We start from the raw sequence: 22,729 nt of genomic DNA, 5'->3' as shown, positions 1-22,729 counted from the left end.
CTAATCATGGAGTGTACCCAATATCAAGATATTTTAATTTTTACTTTTTTCCTGATATACTATCAATGTTAAAGAATTGGCTTGTCAATGAATAACCAACCATAAGCTCAGAAAACTTTTTTCATTTATGAATGAAAGAACAAATCAAAACTTTTTTAAATAAAGTATAAAAAATTAAAACTTAATACAGTAGAATATTGTTTTAATGAATCCTTTGGGTCACTGAAAATCGTCTGTTGTTCCAATAATCTATTATATCATGAACAATGGATTTCCTGCACACCCAAGAAAATATGTTATTTGAAAAAATGTCCATTTTTAATCCCTCCTGCATATAAAAAATACCTGCACTTGAAATAATTCAGTCTCTTAAGATCTCTATCCTTTATTCTATAGAAACACATGTTAAATGATCATACAGTACATTATGGTGTATGTTTCTGGGCTTCTTTTGGTGGCATTGTCAGTATGAAATGGTACTGTTAAGTGAGCACAATAGTGTGATTTCAAGGTGCAATAGCCCCAAGCTGCCACATGCCTTTGCTGCAGACACATGCATGTCTAGAAACATCAAGCTGGAAGTACTGTACCTTCCTGCCATTAATCCACGCACTACACTTGGGTGCTGATGCAAGGCTGCAATATTAGCAATGTAAACCATGACAATTACATGTGTATTTTTTGCTCTACATACAATGTATTTTTTAAAATTCAGTACCCAGAAACACCCAAATATTAATTAAACATTAAAAAAAACACAATGTTTATCTGTAGATAAAGCTAGAAAAATCTGTTATTCCAAGTTACAGATCCACTAAAAAGAAGTAAAGTTACACTCATTTGACAATACCTGAGAAAAATCTGTTATTCCAAGAAATCTGTTGTTCTGCAATCCATTAAAATGAGATTCTATTGTACATTGTTAAATCCAAAAAAGTTAGGAGTGTTTCTTTGATAAAGAATAAGCTTGGTGCTTGGAAGTTGCACCCACTAGATTTTTACTGTATTATTGTTTTTTACACTTAGCCACCAAGTGCCAAGCTTATCTTTACCAAAGAAAAACTGAGAAAAATTTTCACCATAGTCTAAATTGTCATAAATTTTTACTTGGCAAAACTTTTTTATATCTCAGATGTTTTTGTTTGGGTTTTAATATAAAGGCATATATCTGTTTATGTGTATAAGTAACTTCTCTAACTCTTACTATTTTTGTCCACTCCAGGTGAAATTTTGTTTCATTGCTGTTTATGTTACAACAGATGTATAAACTGCTTAATCCATAGAAATATTAACTACTCTTCTTGAATTTTTTGAAATTGCTACTCTTCTCATTTCTTCAATCTCTACTTTCTCATAAAAAGTATTCCTGTCACGCTTGATGGGAAAATTATAGTATACTATATTAACTTTTACAGAAAAGACTACATCTAGTTTGAAATAAATATTTAATGTATTTAATTATTTTGAAGTAATTTTCTTTTTTGTTTAATCCTTAAGAAATATTTTCCAATTTTATAAATTTTAATTAATTATTTTGAAAATATTTGTAGCTTGTTTTGTATGTATTTAATGCATTAAAATTAATTGAATATGGCTTAATCAAATAATCCCAAATCTTTCCACTTATTAAGATCCAACAATTTGATTAGTATTTTAAAAAGAAAAATTATTTGAAATTCAATTATATCTTACCATCACTTTTTCTCTCTTCTTTCACTTTTATTACACAAGAATCTTTAACTTGGCTAACCTATAAAAATGAAATAATAAAATTAATAATTTATTTATAAAAATTTACAAAATTAATATTTAATAAATATATTACTGGATCATTAAATATTAAAAGATAACAATGTAATTTAAAAAACACCATAAAATAATAAAAATAAACAAAGAAATGTCTTTAACACTCCTTGAATCTAATAAATTACTGCACAGATCTTTACAATTCACACATTTGTATGAAGATTATTACAGTAGAGAGTCGTTTATCCAAACACTGGTTATCCAAAACGTCGGTTATCCAAACGCTTTGCAGTTGGACTGTGTTGCGCTGAATTGAACTTTTTTGATACTAGATTTACTTCTAAAGTATAATTTTTATGTTTTTATATTTTTCAATATATTTATTTTGCTTGTACAAAATAAAAAAATAATTTTTAACGATACAATAGCCTCGATTATTATTATAAAAATTTCCGTTAGGCTTAAAATTGACGAAAATTCAACACGAAGCGACACGCAACGGAGAAAAATTTCAACATCGGACAGGTTAATATATTTTTTCGTACATAATCGGTTATCCGAATAACCCCAGTCTCCAATTGATTCAGATAAACGACTGTCTACTGTATTTAGAATCCTGACCTTAATGCTTGCATTTTATTAATTTTTCTCAAAATAAATAATTTTAGAAAAAATAATAATGTTCACTTCTCTCATTCTCTACTAGAGAGAGTGCTTGGATTCTCTCTCTCCCTCATTCTTTGTCAGTTTTTCTCACCTTCCATTAAAACTGCTCCAAAACCTCCCCTTTGATATACAATCAATCCACACTCCTTTTGATTGGACCTTCAAATTGTCATTGAAAGTTTACAAGAGGATCCTTTTCCAGGGATCAATCCTTTTCCCAAGAATACATTTCACTTATTCTCATCTCTCTCTCACACAGACTTTATTTTATTATTCTATGACTATCAGCATACAATTACTGATTTCAAATAATAATTACTAAAATGATCTAGACAAACTATCTTGTGACTACCACTTCCTATCTGAAGCAACATAATTTAAGCCCTTATACACAAAGAATTCTACCCTATTTTTTCTTCTAGGTAATTTTTACACAGTCAAATAAAAAAGATAAACCATAGTTATCTGACAATGAATTTCTTCAATAGCATTTATGACACCAACTTCACATCACAAGCAGCCTTCAAAATTTTCTGCAGAATAAATTAATTTTTGGAAAGTCTGTAATAAATAAACCACACTGTCTTTTTTGTTACATCAATAAATATTCTTTTCAGGACTATGGGTTTGCGAGAGTATAGTTTACTACTAAAATGATTAGTTCATCAGTAGATGACACATTGCTGGATATAATTGCAATATCCATGTCTTTTTCTTCTCTTCTTTTCTTTATAAATCTGTTTTTAACTGTCTTATTAATTTCCATACTACTCTCCATTTTAGAATACAGACAATAATCAGTAATAATATTATGGTAATATCAATACAATAATAAATAAAGTTTTGAAATGGCTTTAAATAAATATTACAAAATAAACATATAACAATTTTTTTAAATATTTTAGAAATTTAATTTGGAATTATCAAATGTATAAAATAAACATAGATTTTAAAATACATTTACTAAAAATACACTTACACTTCCAGCATAGAAAGTAAAACTGTACTGTGTAACTTTATTTTTCTATATAGGCCCTACCGTATTTTACGGACTATAAGACGCACTTTTTTCTTCGAAAAATTACTTCCAAAATTCAGGTGTGTCTTATAGTTCGTACAGTCTTATAGGTATTTTTTTAAAAAATTGCTTAAAATTAAGGTGCGTCTTATAGTCCGTAAAATACGGTATTTCAAGCCATAAACATCCCGTGATTGTCAACATTGCCAATGGTTAAAGTAATTAGACTCCTTGTGTCAACAAAGAGGGTTGTAAAATGGTCTGGCCTCATGGTCAGTAAACTTAATCCTAACCTGGCCCTTCTTCAGAAAAGGTTGTGCATTCCTGTATATACAATATATCAGGGGTGGCCAACAAGTCGATCGCGATCGACCGGTCGATCGCCAAGCCAATTTTGGTCGATCGCTAGCGATGTCTTGACTTAATGTATTATATTTGTAACCGAACGCAACTGTGTGCATGCAGTTATGACTCGGCTCACAAGCAGTGAGTGCATTTCGTACTGAAACAGTGTATAAACATAGTATGTATTTCACCCTCCCCCTTCCCCACTTAGACTATGCCTATGACAACAAGTCGATCGCAACACGTTTTTACGATAAAAAGTAGATCTTATGTGCACAAAAGTTGGCCACCCCTGCAATATATGATATAACACACAAGAAAGTGGAAAATATGATAACACAAATTTTAATTAAGGGAACTTTTAATTCAACTTCCCAAATTAAAATGTGCAATGTTGTATCATATCCTGTTTTTGATTTAATTATAATAAATTACAAGTATCCCTAATACAACATTGCATTCCTACAACACAGTTTGAGAATTGGAGACATCCTTATATAAAATGTCACAACTTTAAGCGTAAACACTGTCATTTGATAATTTTTTATTCAAGCAGGTATGCATGTTGTCTCATAATTGCACATGGATTTTAGAATATTGAAATTTTCAATGTTGTTTTATGCCTTTTGCCTGGTTTTCTTTAATGAGAATTGATTGTATAATTTTTCTTCTTCCTTCTCCTAGTTTCCTATTCCAGCTTTCCTACAAACCAGGTATTGCTGTTATTGGTGATAGTGCTCTAAATGAACCCAAGACTGTCACTGTGTTTTGTTTTTATAGATTAAATTAAAGTTACTACATAAAAAAAATTACATTTTTTAAAGCTCTCTTAGGCAAATGCAAGCAAATGAAAATATCAGATATTATGAAAAATGTATAGAAAAATCAAGCTGTTTCTGATACTTCAGATTAAGGTCAACAGGAAAGTTCAGATGACAACAATACTTTGCCAAAAAGAAAACATCTTCCTTGTTTAATGGTGTTTAGCAGCAAAGAAAAAATTAATATTAATGTGCAATACTTTTGATTGTAATTGTTAGTTAATTATTGATTGCTTTGCTAACATATTTCTCTTAATTACAAAAAAATAGTATACTTTTGCTAACTTTTGAATTCTACTCCTATCTTTTGTGTTAGTCCTTTGTTTCATATAACATGGATTCACATAACATACCACTTTTTCGAAGCCTAACTATCATATTATATGGGGATATCTGTATTTATAATTAAAGATAATTAAACAAATAAATAATAACTGCAATTCTTTTTATCATTATTTGAATAACTTTAAGACAATATTGAAATTTAATGTCATTTAATACTTTTATATGTTTATATATCATATTACAAAACTAATAAAATGAAATTTAAAAATTTATCCAAATTCAAAATATATCCATTTTATAATAGAAGCTATTGCAGGGAAAGCATGGATATAATTAAAAATAGGAATAAAAGAAAGACTACATATCTGGGTTATAAAAAATTATTTGTTTACTTTTGTTAGCAAAATTTCAAACAACTGCTAATTAAGGAAACCAAAACTTTTTGTATAGATCCATCCTAAAATGTTATTCTGTTTGTTTAAAATTTGTATAATGTAAATTTATTCTGTTCCATTAACATATTAGTGATGATGATGACTTGTATGGAGTAGAAAACATTTCACAAATAAAAAGTTTTGGTTTCCTTAATTAGAAATCACTTGAATTTTCATTAAATATAATGACAAGTTTCTTAAAACATTACTTTTGTTAGTCTCTCAGACCATAATATTTTTATTCTTAAAAAGTATGCATGCTATTAGAGATATACCTTATTTAAAAGAAAACAAATCAGAAAGCTATTAACTTTTTCAGAATTTTTCCATATTTTAAAATCATGCAAAAAATAATGTAGTCTGAGAAGTAAGTGTAAGTTCTGACAGACTAAATAATTAAATTTAATAAAATATTACTCCTTACCATAAATAATAAAATACTTAAAACTTTCCTACCTTTTCTGGTTGGGTGCATTCTTTCAAAAACTCATTATCTTGATCAGAATCATTTTCAGTTGACTGTGATGTCTCAGTTTTTATGATAACATTCTCTTCAGTTCTAGGTAAATTATAAGTAATCCAATTTTCTAACCATTTTAATTTATCATTATAAGTCAGTTCAATATTATTTATAGAATCACAAGAAATTTTTTTTTGCAAAACAGATGTCTGATGACTATTATTTTTTAATTTTTTTCCATTATTCTGTACATTTTGTTCAATGTTTTCTATTTCGCCATTTTTTAATGCAGAAATAACAGAATTTAAAACATTTTCTGGAAGACTACTCACAACTTCTGATACCATACTATGCAAAATAGATGGTGAATTCTTATTTTTTTCTTTGGAATTTTCTGATGGGCCAAGTTGCAAATTAAATCGTGGTAAAGTTAATCGTTTCTTTGTTTTAATATGTTGTTTAATCCACTGTTCTAAACGAATTTGTTCCTTCCTACTCCGAGGAAAATTTACAAGTCTATTAATTAGTTCTTTATTATATGCACCAATTTCCATTTCTGATTTCTCTATTAATTGAGATAATTTATAAAGTTTTCCATTGCAATTAGTTGTATCTTGTTCAATGTGTGGAGAATTTTTGTCTGTTGAATTTTTATTTTCCTCTTCAGATAAATTTGATTTTTCAATTCCACCATTTTCATTATTAATATGTGATGATAATGTTTCAACTTTTTCTGTTTGCTGTACAGAATTGTTTTGATTTCTTTTAATTAAAAGTTCATCTGATTCAGTTTTTTTCCCATTCTTTTCATCCGAATTTTGAATTTCAAAATTTTCATTTATCTTCTTATCTTCAAAAACATTCACTACTGTATCATCTAAATCATTAAATCTAATGTGAGATGTTGATTGTGAAGGTTCTCTCTCAATATTTCTAACTTTTACACTATAATTCTGAGAATTTTTACTGGAAGAAGAAATAAACTGATTGGAAAACTGTGTGTTTAATTTGGCCCCTGAATTTGTATTTAATAATATTTGTTTAGGAAATGTACTTTTAGCACGTGTATTATCTACACATCCTCTTTCTTGATTATTTATTCCGTATTTCTGTTTTATTTTTTTCTCAAAACAAGTATTTTTATATGATTTAATATTAGATTTAACATATTTATATTTGTTAAATGTTAAATTATGTTTAGATTGTGATCTCAATTTTTCATATCTGACATTCTGTTGTCTGCAATAATTGTTGCTATTGTTTTCTACGGAACTATTATTAAACTTGTCTGTATTTGAACTATCACTATATGAATTAAAGTTTCTTCCAGAAGAGTTATTGTAATATTCATTGCCTACAGATTGATGACTACTTGATCTATTTGAAAATTGGCCATTCCACTGTTGATAAAAATATCGAGTATTCCAAGACTGATAATTCCAGTGATTTGCTTCAGTAAATGAGTTCTGATAGCCAGCATTTTGTTTATCAGGAGAGTGAAAATTTCCCTTTGACATGAAATCAAAATCACCACTGGAAAAATTATCTTTACTGTAATAATTATGATTTTGCATTTCATCATATTTCTGCTGATTACAGGATTCAGGATATAATGTATATTTTTCCATTTGTTCAGATTTTTTACATGGAGTTTTAATTTCAGAATTATTTGTAGTATTTTCGTTATTTAATTTATGCTTGACTTTTCTATTTGTAGATACAAAATTTTTTACAGATTGTTTCTTTTTTGCTACATTATTTTCTTTTTCTTTCTCAATACTTTCTTGAACACTGAAAATAAAAAAAAAATTATTAAAATATGTCGTTATTGTGAGAATCTAAATCACCATAATTAAAAAAAGTTATTAAAAATTTATTTATTTACATTGGTTATAAAATTCTAAGAATTTGAAATAATAAAATCTTGACACACTGGCACAAGAAAGGAAGAAAGATGAGATATCATTGAATTCTTGAGATATGATTTGTAAAAATGATTAAGTTGATTATCAGCAGGTCCAGGATGGACCAAAATATTGATGTGTCACCCAACTTCAGTCCATAGCAAAGCTAAATCCAACTACTGTTGGATATAGCTATATCCATAACAAAGCTAAATCCAACTACTGTTGGATATAGCTATATCCATAGCAAAGCTATATAACAGCTACTGTTGTAAAATGTTAATGTATTGCTCTGAAGCAAGTGTTCAATCAACAAATGTCAACTGATCCATACCACTGGAGCTCATACATCCCCAAACCATGAAGCTGGAAGGAAACTTCACTGAGCAGTATGACAACGATGACTCATTAGCTTGACTGGCAGATTGAATGACATGTTTACTTTTGTCTGTTGCTGATCATTCAAAGTTTGATTTATCAGATCTCAGAATTTCATGCAACTTTTGTTGAGACCAAAAAAGATGTTCTTTGGTTCACTGTACCTGTTTCTTCTTTTGATGTACTGTTAGCAAAGGTTTTTCACGTGCTGCATAGAACTGGAAATGCACTTCTTGCAGTCTCCTGCATGTTGTTGAAACAGATACATCCTTTCCAGTTGTATCATTCCATATTATAGTTACATTCAATATCTGTGGCATGGCAGTTGTTTTTTACAATTCTTTTAAAACTCCTATCATCAACTTTTGAAGTTTTTTGCTGATGTCCAGCAGCTTTGTTAGGTATAACATGGCTGTGGTTAGTGTAATAAACAATAATCTGGTGCACTGTTGTCTAGCTTAGCATTAGCTCTTTTCTAATAGCTCTCTCAGACATGCCATGACTTTGTTTAGCAATGATAGCATTCCTCAAATCTTCTGAAACAGCTTTTCCGCTGGTCATTGTAAACAAAATGTAAAGGTTCGTAAATAAAACTAAAAAAGCGCCTTATATCATTCACAGGATCACTGCGGGCTAAAGTAAGGCTAAAATAATCAGTTGTTTCAGAAATACTGCAATTGTAACATTATTTAAATGCAAATTATTGGTTGGTCTATGTTCATTGACATGGGTGACGCAGCGGTCTATGTTTTTCGATGCCTGTGACTCAAGTTTGACTGGCTCAATTTTGTTAAACTTGCAAGATATCAAGTTGATATTTAGCAAAGATAAAGATTAATTACTATATACTTGTTTTAAATTATGTAAAACATTCATGCAATGAATCAAAGCTTTTTTTAAACCTATTTATTGGATGACATGTTAACTGCAGCCTGGTCTAAGTTCAGTGGTGACTACTGTACTAAATATGGAAACACCACTATGTATGCATGTTATGTAGACAGGTAGACAGCATATTAATAATATGGAGGAAAAAAACCTAATATCAGGCAATTCATTGAAGATATTAATTCCAACCCATTTGGCTTAGAAACAGAACTGGAACAGGAAAGCAATGTTGTAACTATTGACCTTTAATGTGATAAACATGTCGAAGAACTGTAGCAATTCTTCGACATGTTGATCACATTAAAGGAATGCAATATCACCACAGATATTTACAAGAAGCAATTTACAACCTAATATCTATACTGTGGCCTCACATGACCCAGTAAGCTATAGATTAGCAGCATTCAGGGCTCTTATAAAACATGCATATTCTCTTTGCATTAATGTAAAGGACAGGTTAAGGAAACCAGAATACATTGAAGAGATTGCACATCAATTTGGGGTCAAGTAAAAAATAATAATGAGAATAATCAACAAATGGAGAACATAAGATAGAGAGACAAAACAACATGACAAGCAGAATGAATATGCTGAAGTGAAATATACGGCATACCTCTGCAATGTCTACAGAGAAACTGGGATTGCTAATAAGAAAATCATATTTAAGAGGAACACCACTATATACAGGATATAAAGAATGGCAAAGAGGCTATCAACTCAACGGTCATTCTTGATGTATACAGAATACCAGTAAAAAAACAGCAGAAAGTAGAACGACTTATGCTACATAGGAGCCACTAGAGTATTTCTGAAACAGAGGATTAAGGAACATAAAGATAATATCTAAAAGGAGCTGCTAGTTACAGCTTTAGCAGCCTATGCAGTAGCAGACCCACATTTCATAATGGTAAAATGGAATTGAGCAGAAATAATCCAAAAGGTCCAGGAAAAGCAATGAATTAAATATGTGGAAGCATGGCACATCCATAAGGCCATAGAGAGGGGACAGACAGTAAATTATAGAAAAATACTACAATTTCACCAGTGTGGAAAGTACTGCTTGATAAAATATAAAAGCAAGCTAAATAAGAGGATACTGAAGGATGAATAGTATTTAGATTACACGATAGTGATTAACTTGCCAGTACAGAGATTGTAAGGTAAATACTGGAGTAAAGTTTGTAAAGTATAATTTAGTTTTTCTGCCTAGTTTATATTACAACGTATACATTTTAGATTTTATATCATTTTATTTTTTTGTCATTAATTTGTCATTAATTTTTGTCATTAATTAAAGTCTGACAAGTGCATTTATAAAATTTGTCTTATTCCAAAAAAAGAATGTTATAAACCATTACAGAATAAGTGGCAACTTTGTTCTTTTTAAATCATAAAATTCAAATATCTCCTAAAGATCTATTAAGTCTGAAAACATTAGATTAATAATATTTATTGCATGGTAAATGGTTTTGGTTTTTGTAATTGAAGGAAATAGTTTGTTAGCCATGGAAGCCTTACTAGATTCCAGGTTTAAGAAACTGCATTTCAAAAATTTGTTAAAATTGACTATCAATGAAATGAAAAAAAAAATTTGGTCAAAGACTAAATGACAGAATCTCAGGGAATTTTGCCCTGTTTTGTTGTTCACCAGCACTGTTCAGTTCAGTTGCCTTTTACTGGTTGCATGGCCTGGCAACTCCACCTATAAGCCAATAAGATGAAGTTCATCACACTCCACAACTATATGTTATATGCAAAGTTATCCCTATTCTGATTGAACTATTTCACTATAATTTTTTTTTTATTATTTAACTATTTGTTCTATTATTTTACTATTCAGTAAAACACATCATATTGGCTAAACAGAATAATGTTTGATGGCAGTCAGCCAAAGTATGAATTAATATTTGTTCTGCTGGACCAGAGTACACCTGAAACTGGTTTTTGAACTGTCAAAACCAACTGGCAGTGCTAGTATAAATCTACCCTTACTCATCAGATGACCCACCAAATATTGCTAAAATCATTAATATTTGGATCATTTCAAAATATTTTAAAATTTTTAGTTTTCTGCAAATCTAGAGGTCACAAAGTTTAATTTGAGATCTCATTTGATCTCAAATTAAATTTTGTGACCTCTAGATTTGCTGAATTTTGCTCAATGGAAAGAATGTGAACTAAGTGACTGTTTTTAAATATTATAATAACTATTGTAATATTTCAGTAATATTGTTTGATTATAATCAAACAATACAACTGGATTTTATTCAAGCTATAACATGGCTAATATCTTTAATTAATTTACTATATTATAGCACAAATAAAATCTGACAATATTGTTTGATTATTGCCATTCATGAAGTTAAATTTTATATTTTATTACTAAAATATCACAGTTTCACAGGACCAATTACACGATCCATCTAAAACTTATTCATGTATTTGAAAAGTAATAATTGCGTTTGCTTGAAGTCTACAAAATATCCTCAGCAAGCAAGAAAAGCCAATTGTCAAAAAGTCAATTTCACTATTTGGACTGACTTTCAAATTTAATCACTTGCACATAAAATCATTAATAAACTTATTAATTTCAGATACTCTTTTACTCAGATTTTCTTTTAGTGCAACTTTCTTTTTGGTCAAAAAGTATCAATGTATAAACAAATAAAAATAAAATATAACCTAAACTGGAAATAATTTTAATTTATAACATTTGCTCAGTTATCAAATAAAAATATTTCAAAATCAAGAAAGTGAACATTAATTAGTATTTTACATTCATTCAATTTAATTAGTAAAAATCTAAATTTGGCTTCATTAATTAAAATTTAATCAATCAAGACAAAAGTTGTTAATAAGTAAAATAATACAAACCGCTTTCGGTAATCTGATAAATGTGTTTTATGTTTCTTTCCTTCCAAATGAGTAACATAACATTTTAAAGATGTTAGAGGAACTTGGCATAATGTACATTTATGAACAGCTGGTCTACAAATAATAATTACCTAATTATTATAGAATAAAATTTAAATTAATTCTAAAAAGAAAAAAACTTTAATAAAAAATATATAACTCATCAAACATATCTGACAAATTTAAAGCTATAAACTAGTTAAGATAATCTAATATATTGCATGACTACACAAAGTCTTTAATATATCAAATGAAAATTTTAGTATTTTTGAAATTCATATCATTTTTGTTAGAAATATTTCTTATATATTTCAATAACTAATTCTTCAAAGAATCCAATTCAAAATGAAAAGCTACATTTTAATCCAAAATACATTCTTTAGATTCAGAATTTAATAATTTCTCCATTCTTTTCATTCTCTTTCAAAACTAAACTCTGATCAAAAGTTTTTGTTACATATTTGCACATCTTAAGAATATTTAAATAAATATCAATTAAATTTGTAAATCTTTTGCTATAAATAATCTATTTAAATTTATAAATAAAAACCACAATTAAAATTTTGTGAATACGTTTTCAATGAAATACTTAGAGAGATAATCTCTCTCTCACTATATGAATTAATGACATCTGCAGGATGCATAACAAGACATTTATTTTTAGAAGAAACAGAATTTATATAAAAATTTTATGATGAATTACTTTATAATAAAAGAAAAGCATTTTTATGATTATATCTTACAAGAAATACCTGTTTTTTTCTCTCTGATCTAATCGAATATGATGCATAAGTGAAAATTCATGTTCTTCTTTTTCCTATAAAAACAAATAGATTTTTTTTATAATTAATTTATATTTTTTTAAAATAAAAGTTATCATGTTTATAATAGATAATTCTAAATAATTATCTTAATTAATTAGTTTTAAACAGTATGTAAATACAGTCAACCCCCTTTAAACTACCACAATTGATTTTCAGGTCATGATGGAAAGGTGAGGATGATGGTTTATCAAAAACGGTATGCAAATAGGAATGTCGGGAAAATAAGAATAACTATCACTTTCCTTCATTTATTGTCTTTTTGCTTACAAAAGAAAAACCTGTACAAAGTTGTTCGAACTATATTATTTCCTTGAGTCATGGATTTAAATGTATCCAATAAGTTAACATGCATCTTTATTGGCGGCACTTACCTTCAGAAAATGCAAAATTTTCTCTAAACAAACCTGAGCTTCTTATGCAGTTACTAGAGGATTTTCTATGTCATCATTGTTGTGATCTGATCTTTTTCATTGCAGTTGACTATCTTCTTTTCTCACAGAATTAACTATTTCTTCTGATTCTACACGGATCCAAAGAACCTGATTTTTCTGATTCTGAGGTTAACTCTGCAAAATTATCCTCATTACAGTCAATTTCAATCAATTCTTCAGCAGCAAGTTGGATTGTGGAAGTGATGTTTGAAAGATAGCTGAAATCACTACATTCGAACACTGTTGTTATAATCCTTATCAATTTGTGTCTTCTCTCTGAATAGACCAGTGTGTAGGTGCAATTTTTTATTGTCCTGGATGTCACTTCATCCCATGATTTTTTAATTAGCCGCAGTGCAGATTTCAGCAACATCTCAACAGGAATTTCGTCATTGATGCCTTTGATACATTTCCTTACTTGGTGGTGTCAGTAGTTAAATTTAAAACATTTTAATATTACTGTATATTTCACCCGTGCCGGAATTATTCACTCCATGTTTCGACAAGATCACCTCAAATGGCTCGAAGCTGTATACATCTTACTCAACACCCGCAGCAATACACACTGTATCAATTTTAAAAAGGAAGTCAACTTATCATCAGCTTGGGAAGCCTTTCTGAACAGATCCCTGAAGTAGCACTATACTCTCATCGCATAAGTCTAATATGACGACATCGGCTACACGTGACAGCGTTCCAGAATGCAGTTTTTTTTAAATCAACGGTCAACTTTGATGGGATATTTAAATTTGTAGAACAGAATTCCGTTATGCCTGAGAAAGAACCCAACAAGGTTTGAAAACATTTGCAATTTACAGAGAGAGAGAGAAAAGAAGCACACCGGTCAAAGGCACTTCAGTTGTTCAAGTTAATTTAAAACATTTTATTATGCTAGTGCCAAGTGGTTTCAGAATTTCTGTGCAATTTGCTGGAAAGATTCTACATTGCTCAGATTGACTTTTATCTCCAGGGTTGACATTGTTGTGACTCTTCCATACTTTTCCCCTAGCTTTACCCTAACTCAGCTTCTTACAGGCCATGGCAACTTCAAGCACTATCTGCATAGGTTCAACCTCAGGCACAACCTGCACTGTGAATGCAGGCTGAATGAGGACCAAACACCTATTCACTTCATTTTCCATTGCGATAGGTACACGAACATTAAGGAGAGCTTATGACAGCAGCAATTTTGGAGATACAACCAGCATTGCACACCACAGCAACTCATCCAGACACATACAATGTACTGTTATTTACTTTCATTCATATGTCAAACAGCAGAGCTCTTGTGGTCTCTCTCCCCAATAGCACATACAACACAGGTTTCCTCATTCACATTGTATAGTTCAAATTAAGGTTAATCATACAACTAGTTCTTTTGTGAAGTGTCTCTTGTTTCTTTGTAGTTATCGGGTTCTGCTTCCATTTCCCTTCATGTTGTCTTTAGTCTTCTTATATGTAATAATAATAAAACAAAAAAAAATTTTTTAATTAAAAAAAAATGCAGTCTTGCTCATAGATCTTTTGTCATTGCATGCTCTAGTATGGTTGTTGTCCTTGTCAGTATTCTTGCTTAGTAACATGTTAAGTTATTCTGCTTCTTATAGGGCTTGCTAGCTTAGTTTCTGTATTATTTTAGTATTAGTTTAAAGCCTTTATTTTAGTTTTCAGCATTAAACTTCACTCTGTCTAGTTTTTATATAGCTGCACTATTTATTGGTGTATGCTACAATTCAGGTTTTCATTTAGACCCATAGCTTTGCAGCCTAAAAACTGTGCGCCAACATTAATCATAGAGGGAGTGGTAACCTTACATACACTGCTCAAAGGGATCCTTCCTTTCTCTTCTTTCTACCTCCTCATCCTCCTACTTCCCTTCCCTTCTTCCCAGCTAAACACTTTGTATACAGCCATTATCTTTCATTAAAATAATAAAAAATAAAATAAAAATTGCTCAGATTGACTGTCTTATGACAGGATGCATTATCAATCAATAGCAGGACATTCTCTCTCTCCATATCCCTATTAAAATCAATAAATTCTTAGAAAAATAAAGCTGTCATTCATCCCTTTTTGTTGGGCTTGTAGTGGCAATAAATAGAAGGATAGAAATTTTTGAAAGAATGAGGCTTTGCAATACTTTCTATAACAGTTGCAGTTCTTTTGTCACAGTACAGTCTGAATTACAACAAAAGGCAATTGTAATTCTATCTTTATTTTTGCAACCTTTCATAGATACATGAGCAATTGTTTTGTCAGGTAGTAATCAGTAAAATAAAATGATTTCATCCATGTTATACACATCTTTCATACCATACCGCTCTATTATTGTTAATTGCCATAACTAAAACTGTTCTATCATTGTATCATTATAATACTGCTAATAACTTGTAATACTGCTCTATTATTGTATAACTGCCATAACTAAAACTGCTTATATTCATCTGCTGCCCAAATATTTCTGCTTGCTTTCTTATCACAATGCCATTCTTTGCATTTACTTGCACAATACATATAATTAATGCTTTTTCAAGTTCATCATATTTTCCAGTTTTCATTTATCTAGTGCAGTGGTTCCCAATCAGTGGTCCACAAAAGATTTAAAACTTTTATTCATTTCAAATTATTATTCCCACATTGATATAAACTGAATTTAATTTTTACTAAAAAATGTTATGTTTTCTATTATAATAGTACTGTTAAAGCATGTTACTTTTGAGCTTAATGATTACTTATGTTAAAAGTTTTGATTAAAGTTTATTTTTAGATTGACACAGTTTATTTTTCTTAAACCTTGTGGTCCCTGCTAACAACAATGAAATCAAAGTGGTCCCTGGTCAAAAAAAGGATTGGAAACCGCTGATCTAGTGGATCTATTTTCTGCATTCATCCACTTGCATTTCTGGTTTAAAATATCTCCTACAATCCATCTACATTTTTCTTCCAGATAACAGAAAAGTGACTGATAACGTAATTTTGAGAACAGACTAGATGGGTTTCACTATATGCACAGATTTCTTGCTTTTTGCTGATTATAAAGATAGTTTTACTCTCCTTTGTGCAGTGGTTTCCAACCTGTGGGCCGCGCCCCCCTAGGGGGCCGCGAGACTGTTGCAAGGGAGGCATGCAGCTGTTTCCAAAATATCATTTTCGAATACAAACCAAAAAAGTCGAATAGGTGTCAAAAAAATGAATCAGCAAAATAGGTATACGTAATCCACAATCCTCGCCGCGAATTTTTCGGGTACAAATGCTAAAACATCCATCCATACTCTTGCTGGAACGAAAACATCTCGCTTTCGCGTTTGGAGCCGAGCGCCAACGGGGCGAGAAACAAAAGACAAGCACTCGGAACATCCCGGGTATTCTCGTGCTTACTCGCGCCAAACTTCAGTAAACAGAAGCATCTGTTTTTTTTCTGTTGTCTATGAACAGAATTAGTTCGTTAGTAGTGCTTGCGATAACCACGTTGATATATAGAATGAAACACTTCGCTTTGGTAACTTCTAAATTAATATTGAGGTAAATTTCATAACTGTTATAATAGTACATTATTTTTAGTACATTTAAAATTATTATTTCTTATAATAAATAATTATTTTTTATGTATATTTTTACATAATATTGTATATTATTTTGTAGCCCATTAAATAAATTATAATATCAGTTGAGTATTTATGAAATTAGATTGTTAGAAAAATTAAGGAGACGCAACAATTTTTTTAAGGGGGGCGCAGGTACAAAAAGGTTGGAAACCACTGCCTTTGTGTAAAAGTAGTGTGCAGTACAATATGTACTCTACAGCAAAAATTCAGAGCACAAAAAGATCTAAAGAGTTTTGAACTCAACTGACAGAGTCTATGTCCAGCTCTTTCTAACTGTTATTTGGGCCATACATAGATCTTAACCATCAACTGGATAAGAAAAAATCATTACTCATGACAAAACTTGTTTCTCACATTTCAAAATTTAAAATTGCTGGAAACTCCTGTTCCCAGCAATTTTAAAATGTTCAGATAAACCTAATTTTTTATTGTGATAGTTTATCCAAAATATTCTGTACAGAAAATGACAATTTTATTTTAAATCATGGTTGGTGGATGGTAGAAAATGGAGTAGGAGTATCAATTTACTATAGAACAAATTGTTTTTCCAAGACTTTTGACAGAAAACCCAGAGTGGTGGTACATGGAGGGACAGTTTAAAGAGGGTTGACTGTAATTAGAATTCATCATCATCAAATACCAAAATCAAATTTTCAAAAAATGGCATTCAAAAATAAAAATTAATTTAGATTAAATTTTTCTAAATTTCATTTTTCTTGAAACAACAAAACAATGTGTTTATACTGCATTTCTTCTATAAATGAATTTTTTATTTGTTAATACTTTTATTGGTTCTTTATATAATAATAAAATGAGATTTTTTTATTACCGATAGATCAACAATGTTTTAAACATCTCAAACATTCAATTTTTTTTAAATTCAATTTAAAATTTAAAATCAGCACCAATAAAAAATATTAAATTGATAGAGAGAATATATAAAATATGGTAAAATTATCAACAATGGCTAAATAAAGCCAAAAACATCACAAAATCAAAAACTACATCTAATTGTATAATTTCTGATGATTGACGGAAGCAGGATAGGACTACTTTGCCAAATTGCTCAGCATCTAAGTCATTCTGATCTGACTGGTGGCAGTAGACACCTAAGGGTATGTACAGTACATATATACAGTAGGCAACCTCTTAACCCTGTTTAAGACGTGTTTGTACTTGGAGGTGCCATAACCCATACATAGCTCACTTAGGAGTCCCTCTTCACCACACTATCGTCGCCATGCAATTCTCCCACCCTCGAGTTACTTGAAACTTGGGTCAGCTTGTACAAACTGTTAAATAATTCTGATTAACTGCGCTTCTCCACCTCCCCACACCCTCCACCTTCTCCGCGTGTCTAAGCGCATGTGTGTAGATGTTACACAATTTTTAAAATAAGTCTTTAAATATTTTTGTTCTAAAAATTTTTACATTCTATTCAGTTAATGCCATTTCTGTTTGTAATTTAAAATTTGTTCGATTTAGTTAAGGTCGTTTCAATTTGTAATTTAAAAGTTGTTCAGAGAAAACATTCGATTCGTATTTGTGCCTGAAGATGATGTTCATAACAGTGTTGAAAGCACTCGCAGAGAAATAAAATATTTCTTAATGCCTTTTTGTTGAGTTATTCTCCTCATGTAAGAGTAATCATACACATTAATCCAAAATCCTTCATTCAAACCCCATTTATTTAATAATTTAATAGTTTATAGTTAACTTAACCTTAATATGCTAATACCACCAATGTCCATTATTTTGGAGAATTGGGACTCTAATATATGTTAAACACTGCAACATGCTACTTGTTTTTGTATATAACTTGGTAAAATTTAAATCATCTAGAGAAAATGCTATTAAGTTTACAACAAATTCGAACATAGAAGAATGTGCATATCAGGAACCATTAATTATAGTTGGTAGATAGTAAAGAACATATTTAAGGAATGCCAAATTTTTAATAAATTTGTCAATATTTTCAGAAAGTTTTATTGATTCATTAATAAATGCAATAGCTTAAATCACAATCAAAAATTTTAATTTTTTTTGAAAATTAAAAGTTTATTAAAATATTACTTACATGTATAGTCATAAAATTTATGCTGCATATATCACATTGAAGATTGCCAAATTTATTGTTCATTTCTATAGATTCAGTTCTGGAATAAAATTATGTTTACATTACATAAGAAAATAAATAGGTTTAATACTTTAGTGCGTCCCTACTCAACTGTTGGACTATGGTTCATACCACGAGATAGATTTGTTCAGACCGTTGGCTGACAATCTGGACAAAACCAATTAAAGTTACCAAATCATCCCATTTTTTTTCATTTGCTTTCACCCATATGAATTATGTTAAAAACAAGTAGAGGAGCTGCCTAACTCCATGTCATTTCAAACAATGCTTCTAAATTATAATGCATATATACCCAATTGGATGGTAATAGTTAGAGAAAGGGAGTGCAATTTCTCTCATTAAATGTAAAAAAATACTTTGACTTAATAAATAAATAACATCGCATATGATACTTTGTACACTGGTATAGAGGTAGCAACATGACCAATGGCTCCTTACTCTCTTTATCAGCTTAATAGTTGAGAGTAAGCAATCTGGACTGGCAGCATGCCTGTCAGTTCCATATTCAGACCTTGCTGCAAATTAGTTGAGTAGGGGTGCTTTAGTGTATAATCAGATATATAGTCTTAGTAAAAAAAGTGTCACAAAATTTTTCTATCTGGTTCTTAATTTCTTTGTTTGGATAGATAAGTGATTAACATAGTTTACAATTTGTTTATTTTACTTCTTAACTTTTTACATTCTGAAAATTAGCAAATGACTGGTAGAGAGATAAATTAAGAAAGCTTCTAATGAATAAAATAGCATGAACATATATCAAAACTAAATCTGGAATCTGTTACTGGTGTGATTTGCATGAAAAATTTAGTATTTCACCTCCTGGTGTCATGGAGAAGTTGAGTTTCTTTATTTATATATCAAAACATAAATAAATATACTTGATTGCAATTATTTGTGCTTATTTTGATAGTTTTAATACCATAACACAGTTAAATGTGTTTATAAATATAAAAGTAAAAACTTTTTTAAATTATTTGTTGAAGTTATTCTTACCAAACTAAGATAAGCTTAAAAACAGTAGAGCAGAAATCATATTAATAACTAATGGAAATTGAACCATTGTGTTGTTACAAAAATGTATCAGTAGAAAATAAAAAATGGAAATGACATCAGACTCACAGTCAGTAACATTTTGCAATATTTTAATGTTTCAAATCCAATAAGAAATAATTCATCCACATAACTGACAAAACAAAATCTAACTAAAATTTTTCTTCTTTGATCTTAATGAATGAATTAAACAATTTTTTTATCACAAACTTTTCTCATTATTTAATATGCTAAGTGTTTGATAATATTTGCATTTAATCATAATTTAATTCCATAAATATCCAGAAAATGTTATTATTAATAACCATTAGGCCTATATGTTAATATTAGTGGAGTGATTACTCCACTTATATATTTATAAGATAATGAAATTAAAACCCATCAAGGTTTACAGAAATTATTGAACTAAATCATTTTGATGATTATATGCTTTACAGTAACATTTAACTTAATAGTAATAATAATAATAATAATAATAATAATAAATTTTTGGAATTAATTTCTAATAGCCTTTACAAAGCACGATTATATGTATACAAAAGATATTTACAAACTTTTTGATAAAAATAAAAAAACCTACAATTTGAGTTGCTGTATGTTCGTTTTATGAAATATAATCAAAAATTATGTTGTTTTCAATAGGTAAAGTTATAAACATTTATAAATCAACTATTCTGATGATAAATATCAATTTAATATATCTGTTCTGTTATAAAGATCTTCGAAACTATGCCTTATTTACGTTTTGGTTTCATGAATGAATTTATTTTTTGATTTATTTCTTTTTTGTTGTTGGAAATCTTTCTGCCTTATTCAGAGCTGTATTTGAATGTTTTACTCTGAATAAGGCTGCTGGGACTTTAACAGAGATATAGACCATGCCCATGGAAAAAGAATTAAGGGAAAACGATGGTCTACACGTGATCCTTCACGAGATTTTCTAAAATTTTGAGGAAGGTCCAAACACTCCTTCAGAACTGAAATTTTATGCACGTATATCACAATGTAAATGTATAAGCGTCAGTTTGAAGGTAAAATACATTTATACTGTTGCATTCAGTGTTTTTCTTCAATATTTTCTCCATCGAAACTAATAAATAAATATAATATATTCGAGTCATCAATATTTTTGGGTCCTACCTGTTCTAATCAAAGTTGATAGAAATAAAACTCGTATGCATTGCTGCTCTTAAAAAAATAAAAACTAAACACGATGTTAAGTAATTAAAACTAAGTACTATGAAAAATCTTTGAATTTATTGAAAATGTTACTTTTCATTTATAACAAACTTAACTAACAGCACATTCCAATTTTGTAACCATGGAACATCTGTTGGGAGCAGTGCTGCCGGAAATTGTCAAAGATGATTATTTTTCAGAATTTTTATTAAAACTTTCATATATAATATTAATATCTTATAACCGGGTGGTAACTGCTGAAATGTATTTTAAACTAATAATATTTTTATCACAGATCTCAAACAGTATTATTAAAATATTTGAATAGTATGGAAGCGCGCGGTGCAAATGTTGATTAAATTCAGAGTTGCCAACTTTACGAGATAAAATTATCGTATTTTTCCGTTGAAATTATCCTATTTCACTTAAAATTATCGTGCAGCCATCTCAATCCGTAGAAATATTAATTAGGCTCCCATTATGTCAGAATCCCTTAAACTTTTTATCTGCGACTCCTTCTAACAAAAATTTTTAGATCCCATTTTACAATAAAATTTTCACGATTCTCCCTTTATAGTATATGGTACAAAACAAACTTCTGAATGGGCATAATATAAATCTACATTTCTTCATACAATTTCACCGTATTAAACATTAACAAATATGTAACACACTCCCTTCTTTATACACCGTGCTTGCAGTGGCGTGCCGTGACATTTGATGATAGGGAAGCTGTGTTTCTGTAAGAAGCCGACTTTCAGGGGCAATCAATTAATTGCGCGTCAGGGCCCGTTCGTATTCGTTTGTTCGATAAGCCAGTAAAAACCGTATACTTCTTTAAATGTATTTTTAATAGATTATCTGACGTACTTAATAAATAAAAAAGTTCAATATAATTACCTCCGTTATTAGATTCAATAAATTCCCTACGCCCTCTAAATGCCAATTCTCGCTTTGAGAAAAAACATATAACTTCTATTAATTTAGATATATCTATTAATCGTAATTATCTTGTTATAATTTTCAATATTTATTTTATATTGTCTACCAATGTTAAATTCTATTCCTCTTTGATTTCCAAATTGCTTCAATTTTACGAAAGAATCGTCATTCGTCATAAATTTTATCGTCAAAATGTCGAAATTTTTTGTTGACGTATTTATATTTAATTTAGGCATTGTTCTTTCTTTTTAAATAATGTTTTCTTTTTCATTATACGGTCTTGAGCCAAAACTTTTTTAAAATAAATTTTTGAATCACTAGCCACGATATAAGGGCTAAAATTAAAGTTATCAGAAAAACTTACTTGGTAAAACAAAATGTGTGACGAATATACATACCTAGTACAAAAAATTCTTCAATTGTATGAATATACAGTAGAGCGTCGATAAGTGGAACGTCGGTAAGTGGAATGGCCGGAAAGTGGAACGATTTTCAGTCTGTGTCGTGCTGAATCGAATGTTTTTGATACTAAATTTACTTCTAAAGTATAATTTTCATGTTTTTTATTTTCTTTAATATATTTATTTTGTTTGTACAAAATGCAGAAATAATTTTTAACGATACGATAGCCTCGATGATTATTATAAAAATTTTCGTTAGGCTTAAAATCGACGAAAATTCAACACGAAGCGACACGCAACGG

The 22,729-nt window shown here is 29.5% G+C and overlaps 1 protein-coding gene across 1 annotated transcript in view; it reads right to left on the bottom strand.

Moving 5' to 3' along the window:
* LOC136977861 (putative leucine-rich repeat-containing protein DDB_G0290503) overlaps nt 1–21,327 on the bottom strand; it is a 66,689-nt gene extending 45,362 nt beyond the window's left edge. Inside the window, exons 1-6 of the mRNA XM_067273449.1 lie at nt 21,046–21,327; nt 18,796–18,874; nt 12,611–12,675; nt 11,820–11,933; nt 5,772–7,566; nt 1,693–1,750 (exon numbers count right to left, since the gene is read on the bottom strand). Coding sequence (XP_067129550.1) covers nt 1,693–1,750; nt 5,772–7,566; nt 11,820–11,933; nt 12,611–12,675; nt 18,796–18,858 — 2,095 coding nt within the window. The 5' untranslated portion in view covers nt 18,859–18,874; nt 21,046–21,327. The remainder of the gene's footprint in view (nt 1–1,692; nt 1,751–5,771; nt 7,567–11,819; nt 11,934–12,610; nt 12,676–18,795; nt 18,875–21,045) is intronic.
* Between the last annotated feature and the right edge of the window lie 1,402 nt (nt 21,328–22,729).

This window comes from Centruroides vittatus, unplaced genomic scaffold, assembly GCF_030686945.1.
Source record: "Centruroides vittatus isolate TY-2023 unplaced genomic scaffold, ASM3068694v2 contig_480, whole genome shotgun sequence".
Lineage (NCBI taxonomy): Eukaryota > Metazoa > Arthropoda > Arachnida > Scorpiones > Buthidae > Centruroides > Centruroides vittatus.
This window is presented reverse-complemented; position numbering and strand designations above follow the sequence as displayed.